General features: G+C 33.4%; 1 protein-coding gene across 1 annotated transcript; it reads left to right on the top strand.

Annotated features, from left to right (window-relative positions):
* The first annotated feature begins 682 nt into the window (after nucleotides 1-682).
* On the top strand, nucleotides 683-2004 carry LOC109611782 (uncharacterized). The gene is made up of 2 exons (XM_020035045.1): nucleotides 683-1775; nucleotides 1837-2004. Exons 1-2 carry the CDS (start codon nucleotides 828-830, stop codon nucleotides 2002-2004), a joined length of 1116 nt encoding a protein of 371 aa, XP_019890604.1. The 5' UTR covers nucleotides 683-827.
* The last annotated feature ends 12468 nt before the right edge of the window (nucleotides 2005-14472 follow it).

The following is a 14472-nucleotide window of genomic DNA, read 5'->3' as shown; positions in this document are numbered from 1 at the left end:
TGAAAAAAGTTCAGTTCTTGAACCTGTTCGTATAGAAAACAGTTCAGTGTATAAACTTTTTCGTACAGAAAACAGTATAGTGTATGAACTTTTCCGTATAGAAAACAGTTCAGTGTATGAACTGTTTCGTATAGAAAACAGTTCAGTGTATAAACTTTTTCGTATAGAAAGCATGTCAATGCTTGAACTTTATCGTATTGAAAACAGTTCAGTGCTTGAACCTTTTCATATGGAAAACAGTTCAGTAAATGAACTTATTCGTATAGAAAGCAGTTCAGCGTTTTCGTATATAAAACAGTTCAGTGCATGAACTTTCTCGTATAGAAAGCAGTTCATGGTATGAACTTTTTCGTATGGAAATACGAAACGAGGATTTTTTAAAAATATTTTCTTTAAAGCCTAGGACAACTCAAGTTTTCAAAAAAAAAAAAAATAATTTAAGGTCCAATACAACGTGGATCGTTATTTTTTGGAATTTTGTTTCAATTGCTTAGGAATATTTTTAGGGCTCAATACAACTAGAAGTTTTTAAAAATATTTTATTTAAGACCGAAAGTATCACGAATTTTTTGTTTCAATGTATAAGCCAAGGTCCACAAGAAACGAAGCCTTTCTTAAAAACATTTTTAAAAATATTTATTAGTATTATCAGTTCGCTCCACTGTCGTCATAAAAAAAATAATTTTATTCAATTATTGATTCATTCGATGTCTATCTTCAAACGGATATATCATCAACGTGTGATTACAACTCAAACAACCCTTAACCCAACTTCAATGCAAAACAAATTGTCATTAGTATAAGTTATTCATTGCCGGACGTTTACAATGAATTGGAATCGCTTCCTAATGCAATTCATGGTCTTCTTCAGCATATATTTGGGTTCAACGCTATTAAGAGTAGATTTCGAGAGAAGACAACTAAAGACGCCAAATTTCATCATAAAAGTCTACGTCATTTTCGAATGCCTTTCATTTGTGATATACATACCGTACACCGTTCTCTTTACCATCCAACAGGTCCAGGTTTATGTGACAAATCCGGTGGCCAAATATGCCAATCTACTGACACTGGTCATGCGTCTGGTCATCATGTATGTCTATACCTTAACCCTACCCCGAAGAGATCGGGAAATAAGGCAATGGTTCGAATCGATATTGAATATCCAGAGCTCATATTTTGATCGTTTGCGCGATTTACCCAAAAATACCGGACATCGCAAGTGGTTGTATGTAAATGGCTGTCTGACATTTGTCCACCTCACCACTGTGGTGGTGGACATACAACGCAGTGTCTTTAGGAGGCAATATCAGAAGGCCATTCAATTATATCCCCTCTTGGGAATGTTGGGTGTCCAGCATTTGTTTATGCTGCAACATGCCAGCCTGCTGTGTTATCTCCGTGAATGCCTCTCCCAAATTCACTATCAAATGCTGGCAAACTATCAGGACCCAAAGCTAAGTTTAATTTACTCCCAGCTCCGTCAAAAGATAATGCAGCTAAATGAAATCTACAGCCCCTCCATACTGTGTATACTCCTCTGCCTGATCATCTCCAACTCGATGGTTGGTTATGCCATCTTTATGATTTTCCTGGTGCCACGACTAAATATTCATCGCTATGATTACCTTTTCGGTGATAGCTTCTATCTCTGTGTTCTGCTACACATGTATTTGTATTTTATGATCTGTGAATGGGTTATGACCAGCCTCAAAGAAACTCAGTCGATTCTGTATGAACATATCAATTCGGGGAGCGAGGAAGTGGAAGAGGAGGTGGGAGCGAACCCTATAATAAAATTTATTTTTTAATTCAAATATCCTTTATCTCTTACAGATTAAAAAAGTCAGCCTGAGCTGTTGCATATATACAGCGGAAATAAACATTTTCGGCATGGTTCCAATTAATTTGAGAGCCTTATTTTCCATAATTGCCCAAACGGTTTTGTACACAACATTTTTGATTCAAACTGAAATGGAAAATTACAGAATTAAAGCAAATTGAAAATTATTGAATTCAAGAATGTGTCATTTATTTTTCTGTCTGATAAAAAGTTCATTCGATGAACTTTTCCGTGTAGAAAAAAGTTCATGACCTGAAATTTGTAGTATAGAAAGCAGTTATGTGCATGAACTTTTTCGTATAGAAACAGTTCAGTGCTTCAACTTTTTTGTATAGAAAATAGATCAATTCTTGAACTTCTTCTTACAGAACACAGTTTAGTGCTTGAACTTTTTCGTATAGAAAACAGTTCAGTGCTCAAACTTTTTCGTACAGAAAACAGTGCATTGCTTCAACTATTTCGTATAGAAACAGTTCATTGCTTCAACTTTTTCGTATAGAAACAGTTCATTGCTTGAACTTTTCCGTATAGAAAACAAAGTTCATCGGATGAACTTTGTCGTATAGAAAAACGTTCATCGTATGAACTTTTTCGTATAGAAAAACATTAATCGTATGAACTTTTTCGTATAGAAAAACATTAATCGTATGAACTTTTTCGTATAGCAAAACGTTCATCGTATGAACTTTTTCGTATAGCAAAACGTTCATCGTATGAACTTTTTCGTATAGAAAAAAGTTCATCGCCTGAACTTTTTCGTATAGAAAAACGTTTATCGCATGAACTTTTTCGTATAGAAAAACGTTCATCGTATGAACTTTTTCGTATAGAAAAACGTTCATCATATGTACTTTTTCGCATAGAAAAACATTCATGTTATGAAATTTTTCATATAGAAATATTATTTAATTATTGATTTTTCGATTTTTTTCTTCAAACGGATACCATCAACACTTGACTACAACTCAAACAATACTTAGCCAGACTTCCACACACAACAAGCTCCCATTAGTATAAGTAATTTACTTCGCGACGGTTAAAATGAATTGGAATCGCTTGCTAATGAAATTCATGGTCTTCTTCAGTATTTATTTGGGTTCAACACTACTGAGAGTTGATTTTGAGAGAAGACAACTGCAGGCGGCAAATTTCTTCATCAAATTCTATGTGACTTGCAATTGCCTTACGTTTGTGCTATACATGCCCTACACGGTCCTCTATACTGTCCAACAGGCCCAGTACTATGTCGCAAATCCGGTGGCCAAATATGCCAATTTTCTGACACTGGTCATGCGACTGGTCATCATGTATGTATACAGCCTGACACGACCCCATAGAGATCGTGAACTAAGACAATGGTTCGAATCGGTATTGGATATCCAGAGCTCATATTTTGACCGTTTACGAGATTTACCCAGGCATACTGGACATCGCAAATGGTTGTATGTGAATGGTGTCCTGACATTTGTTCACCTCACCACTTTGGTTGTGGACATTCAAAGGAGCACCATTCGGAGGCAATATCGAAAAACCATTCAACTATATCCCCTCCTGGGTATGTTGGGTGTCCAGCATTTGTTTATGCTGCAACATGCCATTCTGTTGTGCTATCTCCGCGAATGTCTCTCCCAGATTAACTGTCAACTACTCTCCAACTATCAGGATCCAAAGCTAACTTTAATTTACGCCCAGCTACGTCAAAAATTCCTGCAACTAAACAAAATCTACAATCCCTCCATATTGTGTATACTCCTTTGCCTGGTCATATCCAACTCCATGGTGGGCTATGCCATCTATATGATCTTCTTGGTGCCGGGACAAAACTTGCATCGTTATGACTATCTTTTCGGTGATAGCTTCTATCTTTGCATTTTGGTGCACATGTATTTGTATTTTATGATCTGTGAATGGGTGATGTGTACCCTCAAGGAAACTCAGGGGATTCTAAAAGACTATATCAATTTAGGGAGCCAGGAGGAAGAAGAAGAGGTAGAGTGAAAAAAGTTTGAAAAATATCTCCAATATCCCATTAATATTTCTTTTTATTTACAGCTTGAGAAGGTCAACCTGAGCTGTTGCCTAAACTCTGCAGAGATCAAAATTTTCGGCATGGTTGCAATAAATGTAGGCTCTCTATTTTCAATAATTGCTCAAACCGTTTTGTACACCACAATATTGATTCAAACCGAAATTGGAAGTTATAGACAAAAAGGACACATAAATTAAGAAAGATACTAATACTCCTATTGACTCCCGGAAAATGTTCATTGCATGAACTTTTTCGTATAGAAAAACGTTCATCGAATGAACCTTTTCGTATCGAAAAACTTTCATCGCATGAACCTTTTCGTATAGAAAACAGTTCATCGCATGAACTTTTTCGTATCGAAAAACGTTCATCGCATGAACTTTTTCGTATCGAAAAACGTTCACCGCATGAACATTTTCATATCGAAAAACGTTCATCGTATGAACTTTTTCGTATAGAAAACAGTTCATCGTATGAAATTTTTCGTATAGAAAAACGTCCATCGTTTGAACTTTTTCGTATAGAAAAACGTTCATCGTATGAACTTTTTCGTATAGAAAACAGTTCATCGTATGAACTTTTTCGTATAGAAAACAGTTCATCGTATGAACTTTTTCGTATAGAAAACAGTTCATCGTATGAACTTTTTCGTATAGAAAACAGTTCATCGTATGAACTTTTTCGTATAGAAAACAGTTCATCGTATGAACTTTTTCGTATAGAAAAACGTTCATCGTATGAACTTTTTCGTATAGAAAAACGTTCATCGTATAAACTTTTTCGTATAGAAAAACGTTCATCGGATGAACTTTTCCGTATAGAAAAGCGTTCATCGCATAAACTTTTTCGTATAGAAAAACGTTCATCGCATGAACTTTTTCGTATAGGAAAACGTTCATCGTATGAACTTTTTCGTATAGGAAAACGTTCATCGCATGAACTTTTTCGTATAGGAAAACGTTCATCGCATGAACTTTTTCGTATAGAAAACAGTTCATTGCATGAACTTTTTCGTATAGAAAACAGTTCATCGTATGAACTTTTTCTTATAGATAAACGTTCATCGCATGAACTTTTTCGTATAGAAAACAGTTCATCGTATGAACTTTTTCCTATAGAAAACAGTTCATTGCATGAACTTTTTCGTATAGAATACAGTTCATCGTATGAACTTTTTCTTATAGATAAACGTTCATCGCATGAACTTTTTTGTATAGAAAACAGTTCATCGTATGAACTTTTTCGTATAGAAAACAGTTCATGGTATGAACTTTTTCGTATAGAAAACAGTTCATCGTATGAAATTTTTCTTATAGATAAACGTTCATCGCATGAACTTTTTCGTATAGAAAACAGTTCATCGTATGAACTTTTTCGTATAGAAAACAGTTCATCGTATGAACTTTTTCGTATAGAAAACAGTTCATCGTATGAACTTTTTCGTATTGAAAACAGTTCATCGTATGAACTTTTTCGTATAGAAAACAGTTCATCGTATGAACTTTTTCGTATAGAAAACAGTTCATCGTATGAACTTTTTCGTATAGAAAACAGTTCATCGTATGAACTTTTTCGTTAAGAAAACAGTTCATCGCATGAACTTTTTCGTATAGAAAGCAGTTCATCGTATGAACTTATGCTTATCATACCGTATATGGTGCGTTTATCATATCTTTGAATACTTTTATATGTCAATTCAAATGTTCAAGTTATCTTTTGATCTGTCAATAAATATCCAAAGAAATGAACATGCCCAGTTACTAGTGTAACTTATTTTCCTTCGCAACAGAAGTCGTTAATTGTCAGCGGAATTACAAAGTTTTCCCCCTTCAAAATATGAATCGATTCGTTAAAAGTTTCTGTGGAAATGTTCAAAATTATTTTCAATATTTTTTCATAGCACAAGGACTCACCGCCTATTGGTATGACGAAAGTCGGGGAAAATTTCAACGAAATATCCTTAGCCGTGCCACTGTCTTTTTGGCCCACAGTGTGGGAGTGGCGTTGTTGCTGCATCTGTTATTCGACTCCTTCGAATTATTTGAAGGCTTTGATGATTTAAATCCATTACTAATCGTTGTATCCTGCTATAAATATGTTCAGGGTGTTTTGGTTATTTTTACGGTAATTCACATATGGAGATATGATGAAGCCTATACCAAATTGAAACAAAGAATTTTCCACTTGGAAAGGGACAACGGGAGCAAACTCTGTTCGTCCAATCGAATTGAAAGCAAATTTCGCTGTTTGGCCTATTTAAAATATGGTATTATCAGCTACTTATATTTGGCCATCCTGTTGATAAGCTATGGCTCCGTGTCGTATGACAACTACTTCTTGGACATTCCCCTGAAATTCTGCTACACTCATACGCAGATACTGCCCTACATGGTGTTGCTTCAATACTTTCAAATGATTTGGAAGCTGTGTCGGTGTTTCCACAACTTGGACATCACTATAGCATTTATAGCCCAAGAAGCTGTAAAATCACCCTGTCACATGGTCACATTCGATTCCAGCCTTTACGAACTGCTACAACTTCACACCAAGCTATGCCGTTGCTTGATTCAGCTGCAGCAAATTTTCAAATTAGAAATGTTTGTCTGTCGCTCCAATATAATTATTTCAAATACCATTGCCGCCTATTTTATTTTTATTTTCACAATCTATATTCCGGAAGCTGTTATTGTTATCAGCGTCGCAAGCGTCACCTATTTTTTCCATACTCTGGATCTGTACATCAACGATTATATGGGAGACATGAATTCATACAGTTTTGAGGATATAATTTTGAAACTGAGAGAGTTCAATGGCGGAAAAAATTTGGGCAGGAAATTGGAGAAAGTGGTAAGTGAAAAACTACATTGTACTCAATCCTGTATAAAAGGTCAGGGGTTGAAATTTTTGCGAAGGTTGGTCTTTCCTGTAGAGAAAATGTGATTGAATAAACATATTCCCTCAGGCGATGAACTTTTTTTGTCTATACGAAAAGGTTCAGTCGAACAATTATTCTCTATACGAAACAGTACAGCCGACGAACTTTTTCTATACGAAAAAGTTCATGCACTGAACTTTTCTCTATACGAAAAAGTTCATGCACTGAACTTTTCTCTATACGAAAAAGTTCAGGCGATGAGGTTTTCCCTATACGAAAAAGTTCATGCACTGAACTTTTCTTTATACGAAAAAGTTCTTGCACTGAACTTTTCTCTATACGAAAACGTTCATGCACTGAACTTTATTCTATACGAAAACGTTCATGCACTGAACTTTATTCTATACGAAAACGTTCATGCACTGAACTTTATTCTATACGAAAAAGTTCATGCACTGAACTAATTTCTATACGAAAAAGTTCGTGCACTGAACTAATTTCTATACGAAAAAGTTCATTCACAGAACTAATTTCTATACGAAAAAGTTCATTCACAGAACTGTTTTCTATACCAAACACAATCACGCGCTGACTGTTTTCTATGCGAAAAAGTTCATGCACTGAACTTTTTCTATACCAAAAAATTATGCGCTGAACTGCTTTCTATACGAAAAAGTTCATGCACTGAACTGCTTTCTATACGAAAAAGTTCAAGCACTGAACTGTTTTCTATACCAAAAAGATCAATCACTGAACTGTTTTCTAAACGAAAAAGTTCATTCACTGAACTTATTTCTATACGAAAAAAATTAATTCACTGAACTGTTTTCTATACCAAAAAATCATACGCTGAACTGTATCCTATACGAAAAAGTTCATGCACTGAACTGTTTTCTATACGAAAGAGCTCATGCACTGAACAGTATTTTTATACAAACAAGTTCATGCACTGAACTGTTTTCTATACGAAAGAGCTCATGCACTGAACCGTTTTTTTTTATGGGAAAAAGTTCATGCACTGAACTGTTTTCTATACCAAACTGTTTTCTATACGAAAAAGTTCATGCACTGAACTGTTTTCTTTACCAAAAAGTTAATGCACTAAACTGTTTTCTATTCAAAAAAGTTCATGCTCTGAGCTGTTTTCGATACGAAAAAGTTCATGCACTAAACTGTTTTCTATACGAAAAAGTTCATGCACTGAACTGTTTTCTTTATGAAAAAGTTCATGCACTGAACTGTTTTCTTTATAAAAAAGTTCATGCACTAAACTGTTTTCTATACGAAAAAGTTCATACGATGCCTGTTTTCTATACGAAAATGTTCATGCACTAAACTGTTTTTTATACGAAAAAGTTCATGCACTTAACTGTTTTCTATACGAAAAAGTTCATGCACTAAACTGTTTTCTATACGAAAATGTTCATGCACTAAACTGTTTTTTATACGAAAAAGTTCATGCACTGAACTGTTCTCTTTATAAAAAAGGTCCTGCAGTAAACTTTTTTCTATACGAAAAAGTTCATGCGCAGCACTGCTTTCTATACCAAAAAAATTCATGCACTGAACTGTTTTCTTTATGAAAAAGTTCATGCACTAAACTGTTTTCTATACGAAAAAGTTCATACGATGCACTGTTTTCTATACGAAAATGTTCATGCAATAACCTGTTTTTTATATGAAAAAGGTCATGCACTGAACTGTTTTCTTTATGAAAAAGTTCATGCACTGAACTGTTTTCTATACGAAAAAGTTCATGCAGTGAACCTTTTTCTATACGAAAAAGTTCATGCGCAGCACTGCTTTCTATACCAAAAAAATTCATGCACTGAACTGTTTTCTTTACGATAAGGTTCATACACTAAGCTGTTTTTTTTTTTGATACGAAAAAGCTCATACACCGAACTGTTTTCGATTCGAAAAAGTCCATGCACTAAACTATTTTCTATACGAAAAAGTTCATGCACTAAACTGTATTCTATACGAAAAAGTTCAATCTCGAAACTAAGGAAATAAGGTTACATCTACGATGAACTTCTTTAAATCAAGTGTTGATTCAATTTGTGTGGGCATAAATTGTATGTTGACTTGAGGATATGTGTGTATGTGTTTACACTGTTAAATAAATATTTACACGTGACATTCATGGCAAAAATATTTAGTACCAATTGAACTCTGTAAGCAGCTCTTACCGCTGGCGGAAAACATAGTAACGAACGCCGATAATGAAAAGCAGTTTCATAAAATTCTTAAAGAAAATTCAAAATATTCCACAATATCTGCCCATTATTATGGGCTTAACGTCATATTGGTATATGGAAGATAAGGGAGTGTATCGCCGAAATAACATATCCGGAACAATTGCTGTTGCCGCGAACATTATGGGTGTCCTCTGCCTGTTGCAGGACCTCATCAACTTTTTGCAAATCTACGAAAACATTGAAGGACAACATCGTCTGGTGATTATTATGTCATCGTTTAGATATATTCAAGGGCTTCTGGTTCTGTGTGCCATCGTACATATCTGGCACAAAGATACAACATACACAGCCATAAAATGGCAAATTGAGAAGTTGGAGGAGCAGAGCCTAAACTACTTTCCAAAGTGTAAAGGAATTGAAGGACGATTTAAAAAATTGTCATATTTGAAATATTTTGTTCTTACATATCTATATTTGGCCGTCCTAATTGCCAGGTGTAGCCAATTGTCCGAAACAATGGTGTTTTGGACCGCCTGGAAAATAATTTTCCTTACAAATGTTCAATTTCTAAGCAATTTGATATACTTTCAATATTTTCAAATGTTTTGGAAAACATGTCGTATCTACTCGTATATTGAACACCATACCGCCTACCTAGCTGATGAGCCTCTCCGCGATATACCTACGAACAACCCATTTGTAGAATCCCATTTATGTTTTAAATTATCTTCGCTTTTGGAACTGCATTCAAATTTGGGTTCCTGTCTGAGGCGGTTACAAATTCTCTTCAAATCACAAATATTTCGGTGTCGCTATACTGTCATTGTCTATAATATTATAGCAGTATACTATATTTTCCTATTCCAAGAATATATGAAGGATTCGTTACTACATCTGATTCTGGTAGTGACCTCATATATCTTTAATAATTTCGATCTATATTTGAATGATAACATGATCGATATGACCTCACAATATTTTGGGAATTTGAATCTGAGCCTAAGACAATTCAATGGTATTCGAAACAGTGCAAAAAGTCTGGAACGACAGGTAAATATAGCCAATTATCATCCACAATGAATTCTATAAAAAAGTTTAAAATGTCTTTTTTCTATACAGAGAAGTTCATCGAATGAAATTTTTCCTGTATAGAAAAGGTCATCGAACGAACTTTTTCACATATAGAAAAGTTCATCGAATGAACTTTTTCCTATATAGAAAAGTTCATCGAATGAACGATTTCCTATATAGAAAAGTTCATCGAATGAACTTTTTCCTATATAGAAATGTTAATGGAATGAACTTTTTCTTGTAGATGGTTCAGTATCTGAACCGAACCAAAATTTTAGTGTTTGAATTTGTCTTGTAGAAAAGTTCAATGTATGATCTACTTGTTTTTTTTTTTTGTATGAAAGTTCAGTGTATGAACTTTTTCTTGTAGAAAAGTTCAGTGTATGAACTCTTTCTTGTAAAAAAGTTCAGTGTATGAACTTTTTCTTGTACAAAAGGTCAGTTTATGAACTTTTTCTTTTTTAGAAAAGCATGAACTTTTTCTCGTAGGAAAGTATGAACTTCTTTTCGTAGATAATATGAACTGTATGTATGAACTTTTTCTTGTAGAAGAGTTCAGTGTATGACTTTTTCCTATATAGAAAAGTTCATCGAACGAACTTTTTCCTATATAGAATAGTTCATTGAATGAACTTTTTCCTATATAGAAAAGTTCATCGAATGAATTTTTTCCCATATAGAAAAGTTCATCGAATGATCTTTTTCCTATATAGAAATGTTAATGGAATGAACTTTTTCTTGTAGATGGTTCAGTATATGAACCGAACGAAAATTTCAGTGTTTGAACTTCTCTTGTAGAAAAGTTCAATGTATGATCTACTTTTTTTGTGTGAAAGTTCAGTGTATGAACTTTTTCTTGTAGAAAAGTTCAGTGTAGGAACTTTTTCTTGTAGAAAAGTTCAGTGCATGAACTTTTTCTTGCAGAAAAGCTTGAACTTTTTCTCGTAGGAAAGTATGAACTTCTTTTTGTAGATAATTGCAGTGTATGAACTTCTTTTTGTAAAATAGTTCAGTGTATGAAAGTTCATACAATGAACTTTCTCTTGTAGAAAAGTTCATTGTTTGAAGTTTTTCATGAGGAAAAGTTCAGTGTTTGAACTTCTCTTGTAGAAAAGTTCAGTGTGTGAATGTTTATTATATTCACTGTTTTGCATTGTAGAAAAGTTCGTTGTTTGAAGTCTTTCTTTTGGAATAGATCAGTGTTCGAACTTTTCATTGTGGAAAAGTACAGTTTACTATTAAGAATTCTTTCCTGTTTTGGAAAAAGAAAAAGTTCATTGTACGAATCGTATTAATCTCGTTTACATTTTGTGCAGAAACTGTTGTGAATGCAGTTTTTTCAACGGACTAAAGTTCATGCTATAGAGTGCTTCCATATGTCACTGCCACGAGTGTCCTTATCTTTTAATCAATAAATACAAATTTCAAGGGAAAGGACATTCTCATTTACTCAAATTAATTATTTTGAGTGAAGTGTGAAGTCGTCTAAAACTAGCGGAAATTTAAACACAAAAAAAATGTTCTTCAATGTGAATCCTTCCTTGATGTGGTGCTTTAGAAAATTTCAAAATTATTTTCAATATTTTTACATAATACAAGGACTCACCGCCCATTGGTATGATGGGCGCCAAGAAAGATTTAAACGAAATACCCTTAGCCGTATGGCAGTCTTCGCGGCCCACAGTGTGGGATTGGCATTGCTGACTCGTGTTCTCTACGATTCCTTGGCGCTTTTTAAAGAACTGGAAAAAATGAATCCTTTAATGGCCATTGTGTCCGGTTATAAATATGTCCAGGGTGTAATGATTGTCTATACCATAATCCATATCTGGAGATATGATGCGGCTTATACCAAGTTGAAAAGTTTGATTTTGGTGTTGGAAAAGGAGACGATTCATAACATGGAGACTTTGAAGGGATGGAAATATAAATTCGAGTATCTGAAGTTTTTAAAATATGTTATACTCTCCTACATTTACGTAGTCAATATGTTGATCGGCTATGGTTCACTGGCCTGTGATTGTTTCATCTGGAATCCCATATTTATTGTGTGCTATGCCAATCTTCAAATGCTTCCCTTTTTGGTATTGTATCAATATTTTCAAATGATTTGGAAGATATGCCGTTGCTTTTGTTATATTGATGTGACAATAGTGGCCATGGCACAGGAAAGTGATAACTGGCCTTCTGGGGCTTTTGGATACCATTCCAGGCTTTACCATCTACTCCAATTACACTCAAAATTATGTCGATTTCTAATGCAATTAAAAATAATTTTCAAATGGCAATTACTCATTTGCCGTGCCAACATCATACTATTCAACCTGATAGCAGCCTATTCGATTTTTCTTTTCCTGGAGTTCATTAAAAATGCTGTAGAACTTTTGAGCCTCATTGGTCTGACATATTTCTGCTATATTCTCTATTTATATATTACCGATTATATGAGCGAAATGACATCGTCTAGTTTCGGTGATTTAAATATGGGTCTGAAAGAGTTTAATGTTTTACGAAATGTGTCTGGGAATATAGAAAAAGCGGTAAGTTTTAATACTTCAAAATGTTTCGTTTGTTTCATTTCTATGCTTCTAAGTTTCGTTCGAAATGAAGTCATGACAAGTGAAGTTTTCAAACACTTCTGAAACTTTAAGCCAAATTATGACAAATTGATCTCGATTTCCATAACTTCAAAAGACTTTTTGGCTTTTTAGGTTATTGGAACGTCAATACAGAAAATTTTGGAAATATTTACATCCCGATACAATACCTTAGTCCTTAAAATACATCTTGTTACTCAAAATCTATTAAATCTCTATCTTTTATTTTCATTTCAGTGCGAAGAGTTTGCCATATATATTTGTAATCGTAAATTGAATTTGAAACTGGCCGGAGCTCTGAATATGGATCGGAAATCCTGGTTTTCTATGATGTCCCGACTGGTTATGTATTCAATAATTTTGATCCAAAGTCACATGTATATAGACCGGCAAAAATAAAAAAAAAAGTTTTATAAAATTTTTTAGCCTGGATGGATTTTATATTTGATCATTTAAGAATATTTTTTCAAGAACCAACATATTTTTGATTTTTTTTTTTTTTTTCCTTCAATAGCCAAATATTCTGGGTTTTAAAAAATATTTTTCCTGGGCCAAAAATTTCTGGATTTTTTTAGAGGAATAATTTTTTAAGGACCATGAATATGATTTTTTTAGAGAGTATCTTTTCAAGGACCAACAGAAGGTGGATTTTTTAAAGAAATATATTTTCCAAGGACTAACAGAACGTGGATTTATAAAGAAATATATTTTCCAAGGACTAACACAATGTGGATTTATAAAGAAATTTATTTTCCAAGGACTAACACAATGTGGATTTATAAAGAAATATATTTTCCAAGGACTAACAGAACGTGGATTTATAAAGAAATATATTTTCCAAGGACTAACACAATGTGGATTTATAAAGAAATATATTTTCCAAGGACTAACACAATGTGGATTTATAAAGAAATATATTTTCCAAGGACTAACACAATGTGGATTTATAAAGAAATATATTTTTCAAGGACTAACAGAACGTGGATTTATAAAGAAATATATTTTCCAAGGACTAACAGAGAGTGGATTTTTTAAAGAAATATATTATCCAAGGACTAACAGAGAGTAGATTTTTTAAAGATTTTAAAGAAATATATTTTAAAGGACTAACAGAACGTGGATTTTTTTTAAGAAATATATTTTCCAAGGACTTTGAAGACGTGGATTTTTTAAAGAAATATATTTTCCAAGGACTAACAGAACGTGGATTTTTAAAGAAATATATTTTCCAAGGACTAACAGAACGTGGATTTTTAAAGAAATATATTTTTCAAAGACTAACAGTACGTGGATTTTTAAAGAAATATATTCTTCAAGGACTAACAGAACGTGGATTTTTAAAGAAATATATTCTTCAAGGACTAACAGAACGTGGATTTTTAAAGAAATATATTTTTCAAGGACTAGGAAGACGTGGATTTTTTAAAGAAATATATTTTTCAAGGACTAACAGAACGTGGATTTTTAAAGAAATATATTCTTCAAGGACTAACAGAACGTGGATTTTTAAAGAAATATATTTTTCAAGGACTAGGAAGACGTGGATTTTTTAATGAAATATATTTTCCAAGGACTAAGAAGACGTGGATTTTTTAAAGAAATATATTTTCCAAGGACTATAAAGACGTATATTTTTTAAAGAAATATATTTTCCAAGGACAAAGAAGACGTATATTTTTTAAAGAAATATATTTTTAAAGGACTAAGAAGACGTATATTTTTTAAAGAAATATATTTTTCAAGGACTAGGAAGACGTGGTTTTTTTTAAGAAATATATTTTCCAAGGACTAGGAAGACGTGGATTTTTAAAGAAATATATTTTTAAAGGACTAAGAAGACGTGGATTTTTAAAGAA

The sequence above is a fragment of the Musca domestica genome, unplaced genomic scaffold, assembly GCF_030504385.1.
Source record: "Musca domestica strain aabys unplaced genomic scaffold, Musca_domestica.polishedcontigs.V.1.1 37, whole genome shotgun sequence".
In the NCBI taxonomy this organism is placed as follows: Eukaryota; Metazoa; Arthropoda; class Insecta; order Diptera; family Muscidae; genus Musca; species Musca domestica.
This window is presented reverse-complemented; position numbering and strand designations above follow the sequence as displayed.